The sequence below is a fragment of the Columba livia genome, chromosome 3, assembly GCF_036013475.1.
Source record: "Columba livia isolate bColLiv1 breed racing homer chromosome 3, bColLiv1.pat.W.v2, whole genome shotgun sequence".
NCBI classification, from domain to species: Eukaryota; Metazoa; Chordata; class Aves; order Columbiformes; family Columbidae; genus Columba; species Columba livia.
The window spans coordinates 110,773,175-110,799,646 of NC_088604.1; the positions used below are offsets into that span (position 1 = coordinate 110,773,175).

At 40.4% G+C, this 26,472-nt stretch overlaps 1 protein-coding gene and 1 long non-coding RNA gene across 7 annotated transcripts in view; both read right to left on the reverse strand.

Annotated features, from left to right (window-relative positions):
* SOS1 (SOS Ras/Rac guanine nucleotide exchange factor 1) overlaps positions 1–26,177 on the reverse strand; it is a 49,663-nt gene extending 23,486 nt beyond the window's left edge. The window contains exons 1-9 of one of the 6 annotated variants that reach the window (XM_065059060.1): positions 24,248–25,673; positions 22,790–22,944; positions 16,265–16,390; positions 13,808–13,939; positions 13,108–13,272; positions 9,391–9,600; positions 8,790–8,933; positions 5,267–5,377; positions 5,059–5,157 (exon numbers count right to left, since the gene is read on the reverse strand). In XM_065059060.1, the coding sequence (XP_064915132.1) occupies positions 5,059–5,157; positions 5,267–5,377; positions 8,790–8,933; positions 9,391–9,600; positions 13,108–13,122 (579 nt within the window). In that variant the 5' untranslated portion in view covers positions 13,123–13,272; positions 13,808–13,939; positions 16,265–16,390; positions 22,790–22,944; positions 24,248–25,673. Of the gene's footprint in view, positions 1–5,058; positions 5,158–5,266; positions 5,378–8,789; positions 8,934–9,390; positions 9,601–13,107; positions 13,273–13,807; positions 13,940–16,264; positions 16,391–18,204; positions 18,301–21,064; positions 21,182–21,869; positions 21,903–22,789; positions 22,945–24,247; positions 25,674–25,717 lie in introns of those variants that run through there. The other 5 variants (XM_065059057.1, XM_065059056.1, XM_065059058.1 and 2 more) reach the window with 5 other exon arrangements.
* On the reverse strand, positions 1,738–5,052 carry LOC110363470 (uncharacterized). The gene is made up of 2 exons (XR_002421591.2): positions 4,521–5,052; positions 1,738–4,470 (listed from the first exon to the last, which is right to left on the reverse strand). It is a non-coding gene; the product is annotated as an uncharacterized LOC110363470 (long non-coding RNA).
* Positions 26,178–26,472: the final 295 nt, after the last annotated feature.

Consider the following 26,472-nt stretch of genomic DNA (forward strand, 5'->3'; position numbering starts at 1 on the left):
TAAGTGCTTCCACACTTGTAACTGAGATCTTCCATTTTCTTCCCCTAAATTTTCCATCATAGTCAAGACAATTCAATTTGAAAACATCTTCCCTTTCTCTTCTGCAATTCCAAAGTGGATTAAAATCTCTTTCACTGCTACAATACAATTCAAATCCCATCTTTGCCAGCCAAGTTCACAAGGCCTTCAGCATAACTGGATGGTACCTCTATGTTTGGATAGAAATGTATGAATTTTTGAATGCTACATAAGATGAACTCACAATTTCAGAGATCACTCTGGGAAGCAATAGTAGAACCCTGTTAAGGAAAAAATAAGCAGAGGAAATGAGGGATGACAAGCAGAATCCCATCTGCAGACTTGGTCTACAGAAACCATGAATGCAGCTTGTTGCTTTACTTGTCTTTATTTCCTACATCCTTCCATAGACTTCCACTGAAGATCTCAAAGTATTGACAGAAAATGCAAACCTCTACTGCTACAAGAGCAGACATAGAAAGCATGCAGGTAGTGGGACAAAATCAACAACTCCACATCCAGAAACATTTCCACTGAAGGTATCAAGTATATGAAAGTCTCAACCATAGTGCCACCTCCTCTCTCCGAGGATCTACCTTTCGTACAGAAGGTGACAGGAATGGAGGCAGGAGAAGAGGACAGGGAAATACACTACTGCTACTAAAAGACTATACAGCAGCACAGGTGTATCGGGGACTCTATCACGACTGCCACAGACACAAAAACTAACATCATCCTATAGGAGTCGAAAATCCCAGCTATGATAAGCTTCTTAACATTCAATCCTTGATGGACTACTTGTGTCAAAACTTTTATTTAGAAGGATCAAAATTTGTCCAAGTTCCTGTAACATGCATCTGTTTTCATGAGAGCTTGGCCACGTGTGTTCAGCATAAACTGCTGCCAGGTAAGCTGGAGAGCTATCTAGCATCACCAGCAGCAGTCAATGAGAACAGGGAACAGCTCACCAGCCACAGAGAACAGTCTGCCACAGGACAGCTCTCCTCACTCCCACAGCGGCGGGGAGAATTTGCCTTGCAGGTATTCCTAGAAAGCTGATCAGCAAACAGGACTCTGAAACCCTGCAGTTAAACACATAAGTCAAGTCAAAATTCGGCGTTCAGTTAGTGCTTCATGTGACTCCCCAAAGAAGGCATCATGTATATAAGATCAGTCTGGCCCTGTGCCACCCTGCTCCCTTCTTCAAAGGATCAAAGTACAGCACTTGTTGGTCTGGCAGCAGATTGACAGTAACACAGCTCAAGTGTCACTGTGGACAATATGCAAACTAGAAGGAGGAATTTTTTTACTTTTACTTTTGTTAGATTTTTATCCAGCTTTTGCAGAAAAGCAATTTTAGTGGGAAAAATATATTCTCCAAGGTAATTACTTCTCATTAGAAAATTCCCTGGAAAGAGACATCTGCTTCTCAAAAGCCCAGATAAATCCTGTGTATAAAGAAAAAAAAAGTGCTATGCCACAGAACATACAGCCCCATCACAACTCCATAACAAATTACATAAGTCATTGACAAATGAACTGATACACATTAGCATAGACATATCTCTGATACAAACACACCGCAAATCCATCAAGTACCACAGCTAGAAAGAAAAAAATAAATACATTCTGAATAACTTTTTCAATTAAAGAGTTATCTCAGAGAGCCTGATTACTTAGATTAACAATAAGCAATTTTGTGGAAAAAGTACACACAAACACATGTGACAAAGTTTTATTCTCCCCTATCATCTTCCATTTGGCTGCCAAACATGCAGCTGACTTAAAAGTGTAAACCCACTAGCATTTAAAGGTAAAAAACAAGAGAAGTGTTGTCAATGAAACCACACAAGCAGGAAAAAGAATACAGAACCTCATTTACCTGGCTGTATTACCATAATGCATATGTTCTGTACCTTTACAACATTGCAGTCGTAATATAAGTCCTCACAGCTTAACCATACGAAGTTCCTTAAATTTTTCACCTACTGTCATGTTCTAGGAAATATCTTCCTAGACTTGAGACAAATTTTTACATCACCCAGGCTTTTTTTTTTTCCCCCAAGAAACACTCAAGTACACACTTTGCAGTGCTTATCACACATTAGCAACAGTTTGGTCAAGCTACAATTCCTCCAGCAGATAGGCCTTCACCTGTCACAGAGACATAAAATCGCACATTTTCTCCGGTGGATGTAAAATAAGTCACCCTCAACTGCAGTTACATGTACAAATACATGTAAAACATTAATACTTCTGCTTTTACTTTTATTTCGAAACAGTATTGTACCTACAAGTTGCTGTGTTTGGAAATCAGCACACCATACAAAGTGATCTGACAAACTAACATCCTTTGCTGACACTAAAAAAACACTTTCTTAAAATAATTCATAGCTAGTTTGGATCTGTGATTTTCTGGTTTTACTATTAATTGAAGGAGATTAAGAATCAACTAAAGCTGGAGAACCTGTTAATTACAGTGCCTGTACTAAATACAAGCAACACAATGTTTTGAGACAGTGATTTATAATTGCAGATACTGTAAAAACGTGACACATTTAATACCATCAGGTTTGGAACAGGGTTGTTTCTTATCTTCGAAGACCTTGTTAAACCAGATTTTTTTTTTTTTTTCCCCAAGTTACATTAGCATACTGAAAGAGGAAGAAAAAAAAAGTTTAATTGAGGAGTATTTCTGAATTGCCAATCAGACTGGCAAGTTTATCATCTACTAACAAAGTTTGAAAAAAACAAAAAACCAAAAAACACCCTAGATGCTATTGTGAAATGAAAGCATCCTGAGAATTTAAGATCACTATAGATAGAATTCCAACTCAAAAATATTTGCAAAGAGGCAACAAGTTTCCATTTGTAAATCATGCCAGCCAAATCTGCACTTTTTTTTTTTTTAAATCATCTATCTAGCTCTCCTGTTTTCCAGAACACATTATGGTTTAGCTATTTCTATTTAGCTATTTCACTTGAAAGTCTAAATTTAGAAAAGCCAGTTCACATTATCTGAAAATTTGCAGAAAAGCACAGTTTCACATGAAGTTGCTATTTCATATAGTTACTTTCTTCTATAAAAGTTTGGGGACTTTCAGGCTGGTTGAAGGAAAACACAGCCCTTAGTCACATGCTAATTTTCCAGCAAAGTTACAGCATGGAGATTCAGCTAAAAATAGTATATATATTTGTGTGTTCCTGGTGCCCTGCCAAACTTTAGGAGGTCTTTAGTTTCTAAAGAGGATAACCATCAGCAGATAGAAATTTACGTTTTTGTAGTCTGTATAGTTAGAAGGTAACTTTGAGATGCATTTTAAAGAGGTAACTTCAAAGTATGCAAGTTTACACAACATAGCTCAAAGAAAAATGCCAACCCCTTTATCCTTAAATCTATCTATATTAAGAAAATAAAAAGGTTTTTTTCAACATACGACTTTACCAAGATATTGTCTCTCTTTCATAGCATTTTAAACTCAATTACCATATACAGAACAAAATCCAACCCAACAATATCAGATTTACATAGGGGGGGTGGGGGGGGTGGGGTGTATAAAGCATGAACGAGAAAAGGGACAAGAATTTTATTACATAAAGCATTAGGTCAGGAGTTGCAAAAAGACCGATACCCTTCTGGAGGTGGGCTTAGCCCTTAAAAAGGAAAACATGAGCTATTCCCTGTTTCTATAAGAACATATGCCCTCTAACCCCCTCTAAAATTACCAATGGTAAGAAGCAACACAGGATGCCTGTGTATCAGGCATTAATCCTTCATATTAAGTAAGACACTACCATGTTCACATGGGAGTATGCAAAGACACTAGGTACTCCATTTCGAGACTGTGTGATAAAAGTATGACCATAGAAACCTTATACCTCTGCAGACCTCTATCATACAAAATGCAGACAAGCAGTATCATACCTCCCCTCAAATGGACTGTCATGAAAGGAAATGCTTATATGTTAAAAATGTCCGAAAAGTCAGAGCAAACCCATGAGTGAGACAAACAGATCAAGTATACATTCCAAAATGAAAAAAAAAGCACATTATACAAGATGAGCTACGTGCCAAAACTGTATGTGTAGATCTAAATCACTAAAAATGGTGTTACAACTGTAGACACAGACTCAAAGATGCCCTAACTACTAGGTTATCCCAAGACAAACACACCCAGATTTCTTCAAAAGAGCAGAGATTTGTTTTTTTTGTTTTTTTTTTTGTTTGTTTTTTTGTTTTTTTTTTTTTTTGTTTTGTTTTGTTTTTTTGTGTTTTTTTTTTTGTTTTTTTGTTTTTTTTTTGTTTTTGTTTTTTTTTTTTTGTTTTTTTTTTTTTACACTTCTGATCAAAATTTCCTCAAGTAATTAAGTTTGGAACTCTGTGTCCCTTATGCATTTCCATTAAGCCCAAATGAAGATTCCACTTGAAAGTTTTCCTCAAAATGCTCTATACTTCTTAAAGATTATTATTCAATGCTAATTAATAAACAAAAAAAACATACATTCTGCAGCTGTTTTCTTTCTGTGTGTATGTTACAGAGCCTTTACTGTTACCCTGCTGATGTGAGGCCCCACTACAAAAAGCCCAAGAAGTGTATATATATATATATCAACCAAGCCTTCCCTTTGAATGAAAGGTATCACCTTTACAATCACCATGCAAGAACACCAAAGCTTTTATGAAAATTAAATGAAGTCTGAAAGCAAATCTTACTGTGATTTTAAATTTATAAAGTAACAGCTTGAGAAAGCCTTGGACATTTTCTGTAAAAAAGTCATTTGCCATTACCTCTTACCACTGTTGAAACAATCATTCCAAGAATATGAGTACCTAGATCTCTATTGCTTTCTAAACTACAAACTGATGTTCAGATAGTTATAGCACGCACCAGAGCATGTAACTTGCTTTACTTTCACCGTAGAAGTTTTATTCCAATAAAAGGTTTTATAAAAGGTTTTATAATTAACTAAGCACACAAAGCTCTGGTATTCAACACCAAGAATTATGAAAAAAACATCAGAATGACACAACATTCTTACTTTTAGCAGCTCAAAATAATGAAGACAGTGGTAAACAGGGGCAAGGAGCAGCCGGGGTAGAACATACTGAACAGCTTCTTTAAAGCCTTCACCTATTGACTAGAAACAAAATAAGTTTCAGTCTTAAAACCATAAATGTATTGCAGTAACAATATAATGTAATTAATGTATTAATATCAATTATATGGCCTACTTAAAGGAAAGTTACCTGCAAATAAAATGCTGCTCCTGGCTTTGATAATTGACTTAGAAAGTGATCATGAAAACCAGGCCGCAGAATATCTTGTGCATATGATTCATATGGATCAAATGCTAGTTCCTAAGAAGAAATAAAGAAAATCAGTTTTGTAAAATTATTCTGTAAGAAATATGAAGTTTAGATATTAAACACCTATGCTACATAGGAAAGACTTTTCTGAATACTTTTTCCAAAACACCCATAGAGAACAATCAATACCTTTACATGCACAGACTCATGGAGTAATTTGGTCTGGAAGAGATCTCTGGAGGTCAAATGCTCCAATTCCCTGTTCAAAGCAGGGTCCACCTGAGGGCTAAACCCACATACAACATCAAAGCTAGCTGAGGTTGCTCAGCACCTCATCCAGTTAAGTTCCGAGCACCTTCAAGAACAGAGACACCAAAACCTCTCTGGGTAGCCTATTCCAATATTCAATGGTCCTTACTGCAGATTTCCCCCTCCCAAGTATCTATCAGCATTACCCTTTTTACCATTTGCATGCACTCTCTCACCTCACAGCTCTCTGCTGTGAACCCCCAATAAGAGCCTGCCTCAGTCTTTTCTACACCTTCCCTTCAGGTAACCAAAGGCAGCAATAATATATCCTTCCTCAGACTTTTTAAGATGGAATAAACGCAGCACTCAACCTTCTTTGTATGTCACAGGCCTCAACTCCTCCATCATCACGGCAACCCTCGTGTATAAGCATCTCTCATACCAGGAAGACCAAAACCAGACACAGTATGTCAGATGTGGTCTCAAGTGCTTCCCAGAAATGAACCCTCAAACTGCCAGCTGCACTTTTCCTAATATCACCCAGTGGGCAATCAGCCTTCACTGATGATCCCTGAGGATCTCCAAGCCCTGTCAATCAGTACTGCTCCTCAGCCAGGCAGCTGGACCACTGCACGTGGGTTTTTTTGTCTCAAGTGCAGAACTGTTTATCTGCCTTTACTCCATTTCCCCAGCCTGTCACATGCCCCAAGAAGTAGCCCTGCCCTCCCACATGTGTCCCCACAATGTGACATCAACTACCAACTTGATGAGGCAAACCTTCTCCCACAACACTAACACAGACATTAAACAGTATCAGACCCTGAGGAATGCCACTAACCACTGGTCACCAGATAGATTCTGTATTGCTAACAACAGTCCTTCAAAGCTTGCCAGTCCAGTCAACTTCCCACCCACTCTATAATTATACAAGCTAGTTTACATCTCACCAAACTGACTTAAGGATATGAGAGCCTGTGCTGAAGGCCTTTGCTTAAGTCCAGATAAGGGACATTAATTGCTCTTCCCTTTGTCCATGGAGGTATCCATCTCCTCTTAGAAAGCAGTTAAGCTGGTCAGGTACAGTTTGTCCTTCAGAAATCTGTGCTGACTGTTGCCAATCACCTTCTAGTCTTTCATGTCTGGATGTGAATTCCAGAAAAATTTGCAAATCTTCTCAGGGACTGAGGAGAGACTGACTAGCTTTTAGTTTCCAGGATCCTCCTCAGTGTTTTTGAGATCAGACATTTATACTTTATCTCCGGTCACTGGAGACCTTCACAGCTCACCACTAAATTTTAAGAATTCTAGACAGTGACCTTGCAATGACATTAGCCAGCTGTCCTACCCCATAGACTTACATATATCCACCTTAGACCAACAGCCCCTAACTTGTGCTCTCACTTTCACTTCTCTCCCTCAATCTTTGGTAGCAGGCCTAACGTGGAGACCTAGAAGCACATCTTGCCAGTAAAGTCTTAGAAAAGGAGACTGAGTATACCTCAGCCCATTTCATGTTCTCCAGCACAGGTTCTCTCACCCCATGAGCAAGATACCTGCATTTTCTACCATCTTTTTTGTGCTATTTTATAATACCTATACAAGCTTTTCTTGCTCTCCTCCACATTCCTCACCAAGCTTAACTCCAGCTGAGCTGCAGCCCTCTTAATATCATTTCCACCTACCTAGACAACGTTTCTACATTTCTCCTGGGAAGCCTGTGTTTCTTTCTGAATCACAGTATAATTTAGATTGGAAAAGACCCTTAAAATGATCAAGTCCAACCATTAACCTAACACTACCAAGTCCACCACTAAACCATGTCCCTAAGCACCACAGTCACATGTATTTTAAACACCTCCAGAGATGGCAACTCAGCCCAAGGCAGCCTGTTCCAGTGCTTCACAACCCCTTCTGTGAAGAAATTTTTCCCAATATCAAATCTAAACCATCCCTTGGTGCAACTTGAAGCAGTCTCCTCTCATCCCATCACTTGCTATTTGGAAGAAGGGACCAACACCCTCCATGCTACAACCTCCTTTCAGGTAGTTGTAGACAGCAATAAGGTCTTCCCCAAGTCTCCTTTTCTCCAGACTGAACAACCCCTAATTCAGTCCCTGAATAAGCTAAATCTGCTCTCCCAGAGTCTTAAGTCTTGCCAACCTCACTTTTCTCAGGACCTTAAACTCTACCACTTGTGGCCAAGCCTGCAAATAGCTACAATGTTCGTGCCAGTTCTTCCTTGTCAAGAGGAAGAGGTCAAGTGCAGCACTTTTCTTAGTTGGTCCATCAGCATGTGCCACAAAAAGCTGTCCCCAGTGCCCTCCAGAAATCTTCTGGATTACTTGAACCACACTTAAGTTGTCCACCCAGTAGATGTCAGGAAGGTTATTCTCCCAAAAGAACCAGGGCCCATGACAATGAGATGACTTCTACTTGTTTAGAGAAGGTTTTGCCACTTGTCACTTAGACCCTCTTTGCAGAAACAGCTTGACCACAACATGCCCTTTGGTGGCCTCCTCTTCAATCTCAGTCCTTAAGCATTCAATCAGCTTATTATTCTGTAACAGCTCCATGTATTTCAGCTGATCTTTCAAGACTCCTGGCCTCATTTTTCCTACCTGTCCTTCCTGAGTGCCTATATTCATTCATACAGTCCAGAACAGGGGAAACAGACACTTCCAATAAGCCTTTGGTCATCCCACCTTCTCAGGAAGATGGTGCAAGAGCCTTTGTTGTCATGCTTTCTGCTATGCATGTCCTCCTCTCAGTTCTTCAGTCTGCAAGCTTTGGTCTCCTTCCACTAACGAGCCTAGTTCAAAAGCCTTCCTCATCAGCTTAGCAAGCCTCTCGGCAAAGCAGCCCTTGTTCCACTTTGTCTTTCCATAGTAATCCTGATCTACAGCTGAGTTACAGAATATGTCCATTTCTGTCAAACTCTAGTCATAGGTGTTTTGTTGTTGTTTTGTGGGGTTTTTTTCCTTTTTTTTTCTCTCCTGTGCTCTCTAAAGTTCAAACAGCCTTACACAAATCGAGGTTTAGAGACTAAAAAGGTAAAAGTACTACCAAAAACGCTCAGTCTATTCATCATGGTGGAGCTGAAAGAAGAGATCTCAACCTAAACAAAGGCAGCTAGAAAAGAATGGTGCAAGTGCATCTAAGTGCAAGTCATTAAAATACATACGAATAGCAAAAGAATCCTCAAGTATTCTCTTACCTCCGCCATGTCTTCAAAACAGCTGCCTACCAGCGGATGAGGACTACCTTCATCTGTCATTTCAACAGTGTCTTCTATATGACCCAGTAACTTCACACTAAGTTCATGAATGTCTGATATACGACTAAATATATTTTCCACATCCTGCAAATAGCAACAGAATCAGAAAAAAAAATCAACACAGAATTAGACACAATTTCTAAGAAGAAGAATGCTATGTGCAAAGCTACTCTGTTACAATACAAAAGTCAAGCACTTCCTTAAGCAGAACAAGATTTTGTAATATATTTTATTACATACTTCCTGTATAATTTATACAAGACCATATTTAATTTTTAAAATAATTACTACATATATGCATAAATATAGAAAAATTTACAATTACTCAGATATAGTAAAGAGAAGTGACAAATCTTAAATTACAGGCCAGTAATTCAATATAGTAAATTCCACAGTTCTACAAAACCAGTGCTTCCCCACAAATGCTTCCTCTGCTAGTGATACATTAAACTGGATAACAGTTAAATTCTAGAAGTGTTCATGTAGATTTTCAGATACTACAGTAGGGGATTTTTTTGTTTGTGGTTTATACAATACTTACATGAGATGAAAATAGTTTGGAGTTGGAGGCATATGGCTCTCTAAAAACTCTGATAATGAGATTTAGTTCCCTTATATATTGTCGAACCTCTGCCATAAATGACTTTACTAGGTCATAATAGGTTTGCTCCCCTGAGGTGGAGGGTTCCTCATCAGATAAAGTTAGTGCACTTAAATCTTCTACGTCTTGATTGAACATATCCATTAACACCTAGGTAGTAAAGAAGGGGAAATCCACAAGGTGAGAACAACTTCTTTTCAACACCTTCCAGTAAGTTACCAGTAAAGGAAATCTATTATTCCCATGAAATCAGACTGATCAGCAGTAAGATTTACATATTATCATTCGGCTGAGCATTACAAAAGTAATAGTCATTGCTACGAATTTGCAAGTCATTATTTGCAGTGGCAATATCTGAAGAATTCCCAGTCATTTAGGCCAAAATCCAGGCATCTCTCCAAGAATGTGGTTCTAAAATCAATTACAACCTTAGGAGGCCTATGGAGTAGACAGACACATTTACCATTTAGCTGTATTCTATTACTCTGAATTAGCCGTACATAATCTAAGTTTCTGAAGCCACTATATTATCTGAAGTTGAAAAGCATGTGCACTTTGGCTTTTCAGTTTTAGCTTTAACAGGAGTCACACATGATCGTGCTCAGAAACCTATGATCTACCTGCAATGAGTACTGGCCTGCCCACACACTCTGCACAGCCTGGTTTCTGTCATTAATAACTCCCAAGCTCTCCTGTTAAAACAGACCCTTGAGGAAGGACATCAGCTTTGGGAACGGTGGTAGTCATATTGCAGAACCACACAGGCAAAAGGACCTCTAAAAACTATGACAACCAGAGGTCCCAATTCATACCTAGGCAAGGCTTAGCAACACCAGCAATTCATAATTCAAACTTCAAGAGAAGATGATCACTGAACACTTCTTCCAAACATGGTATCTGAGCCAGGAGTCATTACAATGACTTAGCAAGTTGTGAATAGAAATCACATTTTGGATTGTTTCCATGATACTCAAAGAACATCGTAAAGGCAAACTAAATAAGTTGAGTGAAAATTAGTAAAAGGCATTCTAATTTGAAATAACTTTAGCAGAAATAAAAACTAAAGAGGGTCCACAAACAATCTACAATGATGCAGCAAATCTTAACAACAAACTGGCATAAGACGTAGCTCAAGATACAAGATGACTTTCTCCTGAGATAGATGGGACTGTATTTATAAACACACCTGCTGCCCAGAGCTACACCCCTTCCAGGAAGTCATGCATGTATCAAACAATACATGTGAACTTCAAAATAAATGAGAACTTAAGTGCTGCTTGCCAGCCTCTCTTCCAAACAGCTGGAGGTGAAGCCATGGCAACCTACACCTGTTACTGCAGAGACTGACACGACTGCTGTCAATCAGTGAAAAGACCACAGGATCAAAGTTGTAAATACTCCTTTGAGAACCACAGGTGGGAAGGCTAACGCATTAAACATGAACTAGAGTTTTTTTAAATGGCAGAAAACAGAATGAAAAGGTGTTTTTCAAAGTAGTTATAAAACTGGAGATCAAGAATTAAATTTTTGAATGAGGCACAAACAACATGACATTTACTCTGGTATTTACAGCACAAGTCTTCTTTCTTTAAAGCATGTTACAAGCACTTCTCCAGAAGACACGTCAGCTAACCAAGCTGTTGACTACTGATACTAGACAAATGAACTATTCTGCCAGAGAATACCTGGGGACCTGTAAGCTCAAGAGATGGTCTAGTAGGTTCATCAGACTTGAATAATGGAACACACACACCTACACAGCGCAGTAATTCTTCACAAAAGTCTTGTTCTAACACTCCTCAAAAATATACAGGTCTAGTTAGGAGAGAGATGGGCACACAGCATGTTCCTTCTCCTAGTGAGTCAAAGGTCCCTGCAACACACCCTGGTCTTAAGCTCCTCAAAAAGCAGAACAATGGACATTTTGCATTAAGACTGACTTCTGAAGCTCTAAGAAGGTGATTAATCCTTTAAAGGCAGTGAATGTGCATGGAACTCAGGTTATAAGAAGAATCCCAACTAATTCTGGGGAATAGGACATTATATAGGGTCATTACTGTAGGAAATTACATGGAATAAATGCAGGTATTCAAGGAGGCCTCAACATTTCTAACTGCTTCATGGACACAGTTCTAGCACATACCTGAGCCAGAGGACTCCAGGCTGTACTCAGGAGGTGTGTATATCACCACTATCAAATACACAGAAACGAAGTAATTATACCCCAGATATTGAATTTAGAGCAGTCAGAAGCATGAGCAGATAGAAGAAAACCAGCTTGCATTTTAATGGAGTTTGTTTTTTGACAACAAGGCAAAATTTTCCAGAGAGATGGATGGCACAAAAGCAAGCATGAAAGTGCTAGACAAAAAAATGGCACACAGGGCCAAGAAACTGTTCTGGTTGTTTTGTTTCAAAAGATAAAAACAAGCAGAACACATGTTATGGGTAGAAACACAATATACTATGAAGTTTTTCCATGCAACTGGAAAGTAACCAGCTTAGTAGCACTTTTCAATGGCTTGTTCTGCTGAGGCAGTAAACCAACAGGCCTTTTTCAGAGTCTTGCAAGTTTCTTCAGTGTACACAGAGAGTTCCTCCAATGTAATGTAATGTAAGTTCCTAAATCAACTTCCTCATGGCTTTTCTGCTCACCACCTTTCTCAGGATAGAAGTATGCAGCAACAGCACTTGTTCCTGATACTATTCTACGACAAATATACAAACATACACATCCAAATTGTGTGCCCTATAACCCAGACAGATATGCCCAAAAGCAAAAGTGACCAAGTCTACTGTTCTGAATGAGAAGTACTTGACTCTTCAAGAACACACAAGAAAGTAGGATTAAAAAAAAAACCAAAAGCAGGAATGATACAGAGGCATTCACTGAAACACACAGATGATCCCAACTGAAGATATTAACATAGACTAAGACAAAATACTGAAAAGAGGTAATAAATCTGAAAATCTCTAGACTTCAGCAAGATTCAAGATTTTTAAATCCCATCCCTTGAAGGATTAATTTCAAGCTTTGTTTTCTAAACAATGCAGATGCTACTGAGGTAGCCCCAGAAGCTAGAGTGCACCTGAAAGATAGACAGGACCTTGCTCTGTCACTGCTAGGAAGAGGCGACTTCTGTCTGAACCTAATGAATCTTCTGAAGCTACAAGAAAGACTACCTCCAGATAAAAATACGGACTGCTAGAAGGATTAGGCTGAGATGCTAATGCAGGACCATCAAAACACTACTTTTTACATGCAATATAGTTGTACTTATTTTGAGAGAACACTGAAGCAATCGCAATTTCAGCCTTCTTTTTTACAGCTACAATATGAGGTTCCATTATTACAGCTTAGGAATGTTGAATTCTCAAGTTAGTGCTGCTCCACAGATTTTAAAGTATTCACACTTTGCTGAGATTAGACAAGTGATATCAAAAAGAAGAGACTTAACTATTAATAAGCACAAGCAACAGCTCTGTAAGCTTAATTAGCTTTTTGGTAGTTTTACTCTATTATTGGAACCATATTTTATGGCAGCAACTTCTTCTTTCAAAGGTACAACACTCCATGTATTTAATAAGCAATAGACATCGTCCTCTCAAAACTTAACTAAAACTTCCATTGACATGAGAAACAAGAGTTAAACTTACCTTATCGGCACACATTGCCACTTTAATATCTTGTTTTGTAATCTCATAATGTCTTATATTCCGCACGTAATTCCCAACCAATTTTAAGATGTCTGCAGAAATGTATTCTAATACTGCCACTATGTAAACAGACACTTGGTGGTCAATTTTGTAGCCTAGAACTTCCTGAAAAGAAAAAAAAATAAGCATTCACATGTTACTCAGTCTATGAAACACAGACCACAGGTTACAACTAAAACTAGAAAGTTTAAGACCCTGCTCAATAAACATTGACCACATACCCACAGTATATTTTAATAACAGAAACACAACAGTCTGTAGGCCTAGAGAAGACACAGTGTCATTGTAAATGCTGCTCTATTAACTGTGGAAGCGACAACAGCCAACGACCATCCCCAAAACTTCTCACTACACATTTAGGGCTATCTCAAGAAGTTTCAAGAGCATTTTCTTAGTCATGCAAAATGAAACAAGAACAAACAAATTAATAGCAAATGAGTTCTTGGCTTTGTTTATCCATCAGAGAATAAACAGTTTTCTAAGTGAAAAAGAAATATATGCAATTAACTAAACTGGAACACTTCAAACTAGGTAACAAACATAGATTTTTTTTTGTTTACATTTTGGGCAGCATACAGACATAATAGGAAAAACAGGTGTCAACTTCTAATTGCATTCTAAAAGCAAGATTGCTGCTTACCTTTAATAAGGGATGGATTTTTTCTACTGGGAGAGATAATGGATTTCTTCGTTTTCTCTTCTCAATAGCAGACTGAGCATCAGCTATTGCCCACTTATCAATAGGGTGGGGAAAACTTTTTTGAACACGATCCTTAAAAAAAAAAAGACTAAAAGGTAAATGCACAATCTGAATGAGCTTAGCAATACTGCTATGTTATCAAATCGCTTGTCATTATTTAACAAAGGAATGTTAGCTAACTTCAGTACTTCAACTATAAAAGCTTGTAAAACATGCGTACATTTAATCATTTTGGTACATGCTGCTCACTACATTCATAGGGCTGTATCAGAATATCATTATCATAGAACAATCTAGTGCTCAAAATTTGAGAAAAGCCAGAATTAAGTTGTCACTGCAGGCACAATTTGATCCCCTTGTGCACATGCCTGGTAATTCAGCATTTAAACACATGACTACATTTTATCCTAGCACTTTACTTCCTGTACAGAATGAGTGAATGGTCACTGAACGAGATTATGAGTCTTTTGTTCCACCTTTACTGATCAGCATATGGCCCAGAATGTATACATACAAACTAGTAATGAACATAACAGGAAAATAAAATGTCAAACAGCACCCATGTATTTTAAAACAGTGAAATAGTCTATAGCTGTACCATCTATGCCCCAGTTTATTCACTCATTCCAACAGTCAGGGTGCTTGAAGACATCTACATTATCAAATGCACTGAACAACTCTCCTGCTGGAACCCACACACAGGTCTATGGGAGTTCAAAAGCTTCACCATTTTTGGTAGTCCTGGTGTTCACAGATGCAAGAAATCTTAATTTTTCAGATAACTTCACATTTTTTCAGATCATAGCTCCCACTGACTGTTTTGGTTGCAAGTGCTCACTTATGTAAATATGAGCGCCGTTTGAGCAATCACAAAATGAGGAAGATGATGTTAATGACATCTTACAAAGACCTGGTACAGGACAAGGTACCTAAATAAAAACTTTCTGACAAAAAACTGGGACGGAATACGATTCTATAAAGCAGAGGTCCTACCACCCACCCCCTCCCCCCCCCCCCCACACAAAAAAACACACAAAAAAACCCAACAAAACAAACAAACAAACAAACAAACAAAACCCAAACCACCCAAACCAAACCTCCTTCACTATCTAATACCAATTCACTTCCCTAACATAGTCCAGCCTGCTGACTGAACAATAGAGATGTCCTGGGGAAAAAAATAAATGCATATGACCACATAATTCAAGAGAGCATCATTATGCACAAACACAAATGGGGAAATCGAGGTTGCTTGTATCATCTTAAACTCTTGCACTTCTCATCCTGACTCCACAGCTGTAAGACTCATAAAGCAATGCCGCATGTCAAGTTTTTTGTTAGCACTGTTTAAAACACAGCATCAAACAATCTTCTACAAACCTCCTGTCTCTTGAGTTGCCAGACCAGAATGCTGTTGCAAAATAGGGCAGCCACTAAAGGGGACACTGGAACACTATCAGAGGTGTCATCAGTGTTCAAAAGAGAAGAGAAAGGATGAAACTCACAAATCCTGAGCTCAGAGACAGCTTTTTTTTTTTTTTTAAGGGGTTTTGCTTTGGGGTTTTTGTGTATTTTTTTGTTTGGTGTGTGTGTTGTTTGTTGGTTTCACTGTTTTTTTTTTTTTTATTTTTTTCCCCATTAGTCCACTTTCTTCAGAACATGAAGAAGTTGCACCTGTTTTGTTACCTAACCCAGCACAGGGAGTCCTGAATACTGGAAGACAACAGGCACACTGCACACCACGTCTGTGGCTTGGCACCAAAGTCTTCAAATCACAGTTAAGCACAAAGGATTACTAAGATATTCATGGGCTTAGAAGCTTAGTTAATTTGTTTCTCAGATGGAGAAACTCAGATCAAGCCTTCTTCTCAAACATCAAGCTGCTTTTCTGAGTAGATGTTGCAGATCTTTGCAAGGCAATTGTAAGAGAAGAGGTTTCTATATAGAGGAAAGAGGTGTTTCCTCAACTCAGTCTGAGAAAATGACTGAACTATTTTTGATCAAATTTCTGGGAGGACAGGGAATGTATAAGCCTAAATCACTATGCTGAGAAAGCAGCACAAGAGCCTCAGACTAAGCAGCTATGGTTTGCATGAAATATCATTGGGGAAAAAAGGTCTTCTGAAAGGAACTAGTCAGCTTTACATACACAAGTTACGGTCACCATCTGTTATACACTACAACAGTTCAGAGGTAGTTTTACTGCGCATTGAACAACAAAATCAATTGATAGGAAAATCAGCTATTAGATAACTTAGCAGGCTTTATGCAGAAGGTTCTGCTACATAAAGACATATTAATTATTGCTTTCCTTTTTACATAATGAAATGATTAATATATTAACTTTTCATATAACAGTTCAAATTATTACAGATTTATAATAATTATTCTCTATACCTCTACATCCAGAAAACTTCTTGGCTGGGCTTGACACAACGTATTTAACAACTGGAGAATTAACTCCTCCACATACTGTAACGCATCTTCAGTAGAGGAAAGTTTAGGATGGACTTGCACCTGAACCTATAGGAAACAGAAAAATTCAAGCTTTGAGTCTTGCTCTTCCCCAAACCACATGCTTTACTTGCAAAAAAAAAAAAAAACCAAACCCAACAACACAACCCCAACATTACAAAAGAACGAGTCAAACAGCTCAGAAAAATCCAACCCAAAACCACAGTTCTGTTAAGGCACACCAGATGAACATGTGTGAAACACTTATCTACACCTGATAGAAACACTAATCTCAAATGTTAAAGACACTCAAATCACCGTGACATTTAATGTCAAGAAAACAGCTAATTAGTAACTGTGCTTAGCAGTGCATTTAGGAAAACAGTTTAAAAACCCTGCATACGTTTATCTTTCTCCCCTAGCTCATAAATCATTGTTTGTACAAGGCTTTTTAGACATGGGGTTTTCTCCCTTTTACAACTCATTGTTCATCACTCAATCTATAATAATTAAATACAGACCTTTTTTCACAGAGGCAGCACTAAAGAAACAGCAACAACTTCAGCAGTATGTAGCCTTCAAATTATTTAATCCATTCTTAGTTAGCTCTCACTAAAATAAAATTGGTTTAGAAGTTTGTTTCCATGCTGTTTTAAAAAATATGTCAGCCTCTAAAAACCACTTCAAAAAAGGCTACAATGTTGTCCCGGCACTAAGTGGCAGCTCAGAGGTTTTTAGAGTTTGGTCCCTAGACTTGTATGACATACTTGTATGTCATAAGTGTCTGTAAATTCTCACTGGTGTGAATCCACTGAGGCACGATCCTCCTTGCTCCTCCCATTATTTTTGCAGACAGTCATTTAACTTCTGAAACCTCCAGTATAGCTTTTCTTTGCACATCTGTAGTTCACAAAACAGCAGTTTTAACCAGTTTAAATTTCAGGTACGCAAATTTCAGGTGCTTCAGAGCTTAAACAGACAGGCAGTTTAATCTCAGTCCTACACCCATGGCAAATACTATGCCAGAGCAAGATGACTGTAAACTTTTGCAATATATCTTTCAAGTCCCAATTTCATCATTTTACCATTCCACTGCACGCAACTCAAAATGCCTCCAGTTTTCTCCGTCACCAACACAAGAGCTGAACCACCTTAAACCAAAACCCAACAATCTGTGCCATTCGAACGTTAAACCTATGTCTATATTCAAATAATGGTGCCATAACTATTTAATTTCATTCCTCTTCGCATCTATAGCGAGAATTAAATGTTATGAAGTTCAAACGCACAACAGCCTTAAATAGAAATCAACTTGCCTGCTAAGGCACAGAGTTTGAAAACTTCATGTCTGGGCATAAATGGTGCTCATTTAAATGCTGTTCAGATTTAAATACGCTAGAACATGTGTTTAGTTTCTTGCAGCTTGCATACCCTTATGCAGCAGGTGCAGAAGCTATTGCTTTTTTAACTTAAAAGCACTCCAGCAAAATATAGGAGACCTTCTCTACATTTGACTAGCTAACGCTACTATTTTGATTATGCCAACAGTTTCATTTTTCCTAAGAACTTGACCGTGCACAGCTACAGAGTGTGTTTGTGGATGTACCTGACTAACAGCATGCCCAGAAGTCCCAACCATTATTTACAGTTCAAGCACTAACATCTGAAACATCTTAACACCAGAAATTACAGACTTGCAGAAATATTCTCTTAAAGATCAGAGCTGATCTGTGCTGTCAGGAAGCCAAAGTGAACAAATATGTATTTCATTCTCCCTACACTATGCTCTAGCACTTCGTATTTCAAGAAGTGTTAAAGAAATTCAAGAAGTGTTAAACAAATAAGTCAATCCAATGGTAAAAATACAGAGCATGATAAATCACCGTGATGAAGAGCAGCTCTATTTTGTTCTTCACTTAGAAAACAGACTGCAGACTGAAACAGCCTTAACACAACTTTTCTGGTCTGTAACACAGAGTCTATAGGAGTAAGAAAAAACAAACACATAAATACCACATCAGGCCATGACCTGAAACATTATCCATAGCCAGCCAAAGCAGAGTCAACAATGATAACCTCCTAGTTCAGGAGATAAAGTTCCAAACATTGCTCCTAAGCATTTATGTCTGGGCAACAATTACATCATTCTTCTCGAAGGCCATCATCTTCTAGTACTATCAAGCTCTACTTTAGTAGAATATCCACCTCAGCAGAGGAAAACATCATGAGGTACTATTGGCTTGACAGTGTAGTTTATATATACTAGGTTGGTAGTAAACAAGCTTCGTTGCTACTTAAGTGATATTTAGTATTGTCCTCGTTTTGTTAAAAACAAGTTTATCTTTTAGTGAATTTGCCTGTCAGCTAAAGCCTTCATATTAGCTGCATTTTCCTGGAGAACCAGATACATGTTTTGGTAAACATAGCAATGGAATGTGAAGTTATTGACAAGCATGGATGCACCTCTCTCAAGAGGGGCAACGAGAAACAGGTGACCAAGACACTGACCAACTGAGTGTAACATCCCATTCATGTGAATACTTCATATAAAAGCGGGAGATCACAAGGATCTCATCCCTTTTCCTTAGGGCTGACATTAGGAGAGGACCTTGCTAGTCATCCCTGCGAACCGAGGCCTAGTGAGAGACTGAATCCAGCTCCGGTCGGCTGCAGAGTCCAATCCAGGACTTTGGTTGCCGGCTCTGCAGTTGCTGGGACTTTCAAGATTGGTTTTGTATATTTTGCATTATTTTCTCTATTCTTATTGGTAGCATTAGTAAAACATGTTTAATTTTTCCAACTCTCTTCTCTCTGTCCTTCTTTCCCTCCCGGTCACCTGTCCTTAGTGGAAAGCTTGGGGGGTGGGGGGGAGGGGCGGTGGTTAACAATACATCTGCCATGGTTTTATTGTCACCCCGCAATCAAAACCTCGACAAGTATCAATTACGGTTCAAAGACATACAAGCAAAAGAAAACAACTAGACTTAACAAGCAAAACTACAGGATAGCTTGGTGTACAATTATCACAGAAATGTGTAGTTTTAGTATCTGTACTACTATAGTACCTAAAAGCTCAGATGGAGAATGAAACAGTGTTATTTGAGGGTACTCAAAGCAAGTCCCAAGCAGCCCATTATCTTGACACAAGACTTCGTAAGATGCAAGATTTAGTAAGAGAAGACAAGAAATGAGAATAGCTGTTAGCATATGCTGTCACATGACCAGTTTCAAGAAAGATTAAGTTACTAGGGGGTTTCCATATTTCTCATAAAGTCAGCTCAGGTTTTAAGTTAAAAAAACTGGGCCACCCTGCCTTATCACCCATGAAAAGGAGGAGTATGGCTTTAATCCCACCAGATCCTTCACAGTCCTATGTTAGAAATACCCATGATAAAAACAGACTTAACAACTTCTGAAGTGCAGCGATGTTTAGATAAGATTCTTATCTAAACATTTAACCTCTCATTTATAATGACAGAACCCATCCCTTCCCTCCTACACACAAAAAAATGTCCATCCTAAGATAAGGGAAATTTGTGAAAAGATCTTAAGCTGCTCTTTTAGTAAAGCTTCAATTCTTCAAAATACCCCAGCAAATTCTAATGGGCAAATACAATCTACATAAGCTACAAATCCCTGCCTCCATAGCTCTGTTTTCACTCAACTCATTTGATGATTTTTTTGAATATTCAATCTTTTTTAATTCCCAGAAGAGAAACAACCAGGATTCTCTTTATTTGAAGATAAGCAGAGCCAGCATTTCCTAAACAGTTTTTCATGCTCTGTTTAAGAATACAAGCAGAGACAAGCAGTGTCTGCTCAAGAAAATTCATTGCACTTCAGAAAAATCCTATGATATGACCACTTGGCTTTTTTTTCTTCCCTTAAAATCCACAAGAGTAAGGAATTTTTATCAGAAATGGAAATAGCTTAAAAATTAGGCAACCACCATAAATCTTAACTACCAGAAAATGTCAATGAAACCGATTTTTAAAAAGTGCTTAATGAATAATACCAAGATAAATATATCTGATCTTACTTCATAAACCACAGCAACTTATCTCACATAAAGCTTTCTCAAGCCATTCCTTTCAAACTCTACACAATAAATTATAATATAATTTAATATATAATATAATTAAAGGACTACAGAACGAACAGCTCCAGCTTACACAGAGGATGGTCTCCTACAGGTCCAACACAACTCCCAGACTGGTCACAAGGTGACCCAAACCAGAGTCTAGACCGACAGCAGCATATTCTGCACTAGAAAGAGATAAGAAAACTCATACAGCAGATTCAACAGTATGACTGACACTAAGCCACACTTGTCAGCAACAGTTTTCAGTTACCTTTTCCTCACACAGCCATGAGGAAAAGCCTAATTTGTTGTCAAGCTGAAAAATTCCAACTTACAATGAAAAAACCTCTCAAAGACCTCTTAAAGCATATTACAAAAACCCACCAGCATAATGCTCTAAAATAATCATTAGCAATCAACGCAATCAGGTTTGCAGTTCTCTAAATAAAGAACACACCAGAAAAAGCCTATGTGTGAAAGGCTGCAGAGAGAACAATATTGAACTAAGTCCCATCAGGAGCAGCAAAAGCTCCAGCAGCTTCAGAAAAGCTCGTAACAGAAGGAAATTATTCTAAAGCTACAAAATAAACTGAAATAAAAATGAAGCATCTACTGTTGGTTAGAGATAATTTTTTCACATGTGGGCAAGACTACGCACTTACTGGTATTCTGGCAAAAAGTCACAGTATGAACCCAAGCCTGCTAAAGAACAACTGCGCTTCACTGCTGAGTACAGGTACCACCATGCTGCCAGTCTTCCTTGGTGGCAGCTGAAGTGCCTGTAAGAAAGTGTTTAAAGGAAAAATCCCATGATATTTACCACAGCACTCTGATAATAAAATGGAAGAAGTTGACCTAAAACAACAGGTCAAGCTGTTTTCCAAAGCGCTAACAAGGGAGGGTGAAACTTCACTGATTATAAGCGTTTTTCTAAGCCTTGTCTAAACCTAAAATTTTCTAAAGCTTCACAGTTTATTCAACAGATTACTAGTAGAAATGACTGGACAACAGAGCAGGTTCTTCTAGGTGAGGCAGTGAAGAATTTTCTTCACTTCAGTAACTTTGTTATAACACTTATTTTTACTCAACATATCTTTTGTTAATCTTCCTTCAATAACTATCAAACTACTGACAAGCAACTGCTTATCACTAAAATACTCCAGGATGAAAAAAATTTATGTACAGCTTATGTATATATATATGAGTGTTCTCATAGTGCAAGTACTCCATAAAAAACTTTTTTCTTTTATTCTTGGCACATCTCTGCTGATATGTGGCAACCCTGCCCATGTTTTGTTGTCCTGATCAATTAAAAATCCAGTAAATTAAACCAAACACAGATGTCTTGGATCCAGACTTCAGCAACAATTCACCAAGGCCACAAGACTCAGGTTTTTGCTAACATGTCCCTTGATGTATCAAGGGAGTGGTACTACACTCTACCAGTGAGAAAATGAAAAAACTTACAGTAAAGTTTTGAACCATAGAAGGATCTTAACTTTATCCTCCACAGTCATCAGAAGGATAGAGAACCCAAGCAATCAGCTCAGGATGTTCTACATCTGCAATGAAGCAATGTCAAGAATAAGTAGTGCCATTCCGAGTAGCAAGTGGTAACTGGACTGCCATCAATTTGAAGAACTAGGTAATTAAAAGTCAGGTAGAAATATCTTTGTCAGCCACAGCTTCTTGAGCACTCTGTAGTCACTGAAGCAGCTTTTCCTGTCTCTTTTGCTCTCTGAGAGGTACAGAAGACTGACTATATGACACATGGAATACCTGGAAACACAATGTCTGGAACAGTTTCTTTAACTCAGGAAGCAAATCCCCCTCAACTCTCAAGCCACATCAGTCCAATCATTTTGATCACAACAGATTTCAACATCACCCCTTGTTAATTGCTCAACTGATTCACAACAACTTCGAGTATGGAAACAGAGGAATACATATAGGTAAGAAAGTTCTTTCATTTTTCTTAATCATTGAATCGCTTAAGGTATCAATCAGTAAGGATGACACTTTCTACTGTAAAAAACAACATATCAGGGAAGAAGAAAGTCATAGGCATGCAGAGAAATTCTGACTGCATACACAAGAGTTACACAAGCAAGTTTAGGAAAAACTATCCAAAAGGTTATGTCAAGAACAAAGTGTATAAATTCACTAGTGAAGGAATGTTGGAAGAGGCGTCACTTTGCAACTGTCCTTTCTGAGACTGTTTTTCAAGGTGCATTAAAAGCCACGTATCTCCATGTCCAGCCACCCAAGAGCTCTGGTGTTCATGTGTCTTGAATCCTTCATTTTCAGCCCCAGCATCAAAACTTCTGTCCATCTCTGCAACTACAATTTCAGACACCAGCTGTTATTCTTACTTCCTTTTCTTGTACCTCATCATCACAATTACTGCCTTTCAACAGCAACCAAGGATCTTTGCAACATTCCTCTTTTGCTGATTCAAAATAACAGTAACCAGGCAGAGAAGCATCTCAGCACACATTATCCTCTTCCTAATTGAGTGCACTGGAGTCTATCTTGACAGCATCTGAAAGAGAATCGGAAGAAAAGAGATTACATTATGATCTGAATGGTACAAGAGCTGCTTTTCGCAAATGCAGCTGTTCAATGCAAATACAGCTCCATTGTTAAGGTTCACGTCTAATGAAATACAAGGCATGCTCTCCTAAGACTCTGTTGATGTAGGAATAGATTTATTCTTACTACATATTCTTGGTTTGTTGCTTGATTAAAAACCAACAAAAACCTGAATGAAAATAGCTCATTAGGGAAAAAAAAAAGTTATTTACGGTGACTGAACAATAGGCATTTTTTAAGAAAGTGATTCCAAGGCTGTAGTTTGAGCTCTGCATTACAAGCCAACTCACAGTTACAAAAGGGCAACGGCATTTTAATTATTCAGTCCACATGTGGGAGCTTTCCCCAATAGCTGCAATTACTCCATCCTTGTATATACGCTTTAACAATGTTAAATACCACTGTCCTCATCAGAGATATTAATTCAACATAGTTCCTCCCAAACTATTAAGTCTCACTTCCAGCTATGCAGGAAATCACTACAGTCCTCTTTGTGCATCTACCTGGTTTCAAAGTGGAGTTCAGAAAGCAGCTTGCTGTCACTGCCTGAGAATGAGTGTCAGCATCTGGTCAGCTAATGGGGGAAAATGAAGGACAGGTTCTCTAGTAAAAACAGGACATACATGAGCTTCAAATAATCTGACTCCTACTGAGATAAGATGCTCTAGCAATTCAGCAGACAAAGCCACAAGGCACTAGTCTCTGTCCAGGACAGTTCTGCTGTTCGACCTTACTGGCATATGCTGCCAAATCTCTACTAGTTCCACATGCTGGCCTGCAGGTACAGCTCAAGTCCTTGGAGAGCAGAGCGAGGGGTGAGTGTCTTAAACCCACTGCCAACACTACTTGTACCTGTGTAAGTTAGTAAAACACCCAGTTCGGTTTCTCCATTCACGAAAAAGCCATTAAGATAATAATTTAATATTTTCATCTGCTATTTAGTTTTCCTGTAGCTCAAGCATTTGGTTGTTCAGTAAAGCAGATGACAATATGGATGGATTTTTCATTTCCACCTTTATAGGGACAGCAATAGTAAGCAGCAGAAGACTGTGCTTCTGGAGCATAGGAGGCAATAGCCTGAGAGTAGAAAAAGGTGGTGATTTCATGAAGAACTGAGGTTGAGAGACTTAACACCTGCAGACAGTTGCAAGTTTGAGTGTGAAGCCTCCATAATTAGCTACACCTCACTCCTGCCACCCCTCTACCCACAGTAAGAAATACAGCACAGCACAACAAAACCAAGGCAACTATACCTTGCAGGGCCAGTTTGTCATCCTGGGTAGCTTGTCATCGTCGGCCTTCTCTGTTGACTTCAGACTCCAGAATTCCTTTTTCCCCCTAAGGAACTTAGCCAGCTCCTTCAGTAAGCATCTCTAATGCAGCATGACTCCACAAATAGCTTCTCCATTGGGGAGAAATCTTGCTCTTCAGATGTAGCGAGTAATTCCAAAGTTTTAGCTCACACTTGCCTTGAATCCTCTCTCTCTGTCCTCCAGCAGTTAGCACTGAGCCTCACTCAGAATTTGACAAGCCTCTGCTACATCATGGAATAAACCATGCTCCAAAGGAACGAGCTCTCCCTGGCTGAGATCTTGGGTAGATCTAGTTTCCAAGCAGGTTCCAGTCAGATGGTCATCCAAGTGCTCCCAAGCACCACAAGAAGCAGTAAGTTGTACAGTTAGTGCAGAAGTTTCAAAGAAGTGACTACTGATCAGGGATAAGACATTAACAATACGGATGAAACAAGCAAGATTTCCAAGGACTGGATAAAACAGCACAGTGTTGGAGGCCTCAAGGAGCACACCCAGGAAAGCGAAGCAATACATTGCAAGAGGAAATCAAGAAGAATACTGAACCAGTACAACTGCAACACTTGACACTTAAAATCCATAGTGGAGAATGCAATAGTCCAACTAGCCCCAGGAGCAAGTTTTTTTTACACAAAAGTTGCAGTTAATCATTGTAACTAGATGGACTCGTGAAGCGTTGCTGTGTACCAGCATCAAGTTCTGCAATTTGAAGCCAGTTCGAGCAATGGTGTCAGAAACCCCTTGTTTCTTAAGCCTTCTACTTTCTGGGCTCTGGCTGCAGAAGTTGAAGAGAAGCCCTCACCATTTTTTCTCTCTTGCAAATACTTTTCACACCACCACAGGCACAAGCTTCACCATTATGAGGGAGCAATACTTGCTGGTTTGTCCTAAGGAAGCCTTCTCAGCAAAAAGGCACTTAAGCTAAAAGAAGCTTAACTAAAAGCCATTAAGCCCGAACACTAATTAACCAAAACTTTCTCACAAGGTCCTCATAACGATCCCCCCCAAGTCGTGTCAATGCTGGGCACTAAGGTACCCAGCAGAAAACCACAGCAGCACCACTTGCTTCCTTCTCGTCGAAGGGGGGCCAGGACCTGCCTGTCCATTAACCAGCTTTTATCAACCCGCTCCGCCTGTCAGAGCATCGCCCCGGCGCGGCTCCGAGCGCTGCGCGGGGCCGCCGGGCCTCCCCTCCGCGGCACCCGCCGAGGCAGGCGCCCGGCAGGCAGCATGGCAGCGAGCGATCCCTAGCGAGGCCTACAGCGGCTTCCGGAGCGCGGGGAGCGCCGGCCGCCCCGCTGCCTCGGCTCGGCCGAGGCCCATCCCGCGCCGAGGCCGGACCGCCGCGCCGGGCCCCGGGCCGAGCCCCCGCGGCCCTCGCCCGCCGGGGTGGCGGACCCCGCTCCCCCTCACCTTCTTGAGGGCGGGCACCAGCAGCCCCCGCCACTTGGGCGCGTTCTCCTCGCTGAAAAACTCGTAGAGCAGCGGCTGCGCCTGCATGGTGCCGCCGAGCCCGGCCCGCTCGGGGAGGCGGGCGGGGCGGGGCGGGCCGGGCAGGGCCGGACGCCGCGAGGAGGCCGCCGCGGGAGCGCTGGGCGCCCCTCAGCAGGAGGCCCGGCGGTCCCCCGCCGCCGCCGGCGGCAGGCCCGCAGCGGCGGGAGAAGGCGGCGGCTGCCGCATTCCCCGCCCCCGGCGCTCGGTGGTCGCCCCGAGGGGCGGCGGTGGGCGGCGGGAGGGGGGCGGCAAGAGCGGGGTCACGCGGTGCGGCGCGCGGGCCGCGAGGGGCGGGGTCGGACGCCCGGAGCGCGAGCGCCACCACCTCCCCGCTCTCCCCGGCGCCGGCCCTCGCGCGCACAGCTGGCGGCCGCGGCGCACGCGCGGCTCAGCGACACCCGCCCCGCTCCGTGCCGGCTGCGCCTGCGCCGGCGCTTGCTTGAGGCCTTCCGCCTCCGCGCACTCCGCCGGAAGGGACGTCACGAGGCCGCACCGCCCCGGCGCCCCCTGTCGGTGGGAGGTGCCGCGCAGTTCCGCGGCAGCCGCTGAGCAGCCCGGCGGCGTCCGGCGCGGGCCTGGCGCCCGTGGCACCGCTGCGCCGCGCGCGCCGGAGCGCGGTCCACGCGAAGGCGTGTGGGGGAGGGGGCTTTGGGTCCACACCAGACCCGCGAGGA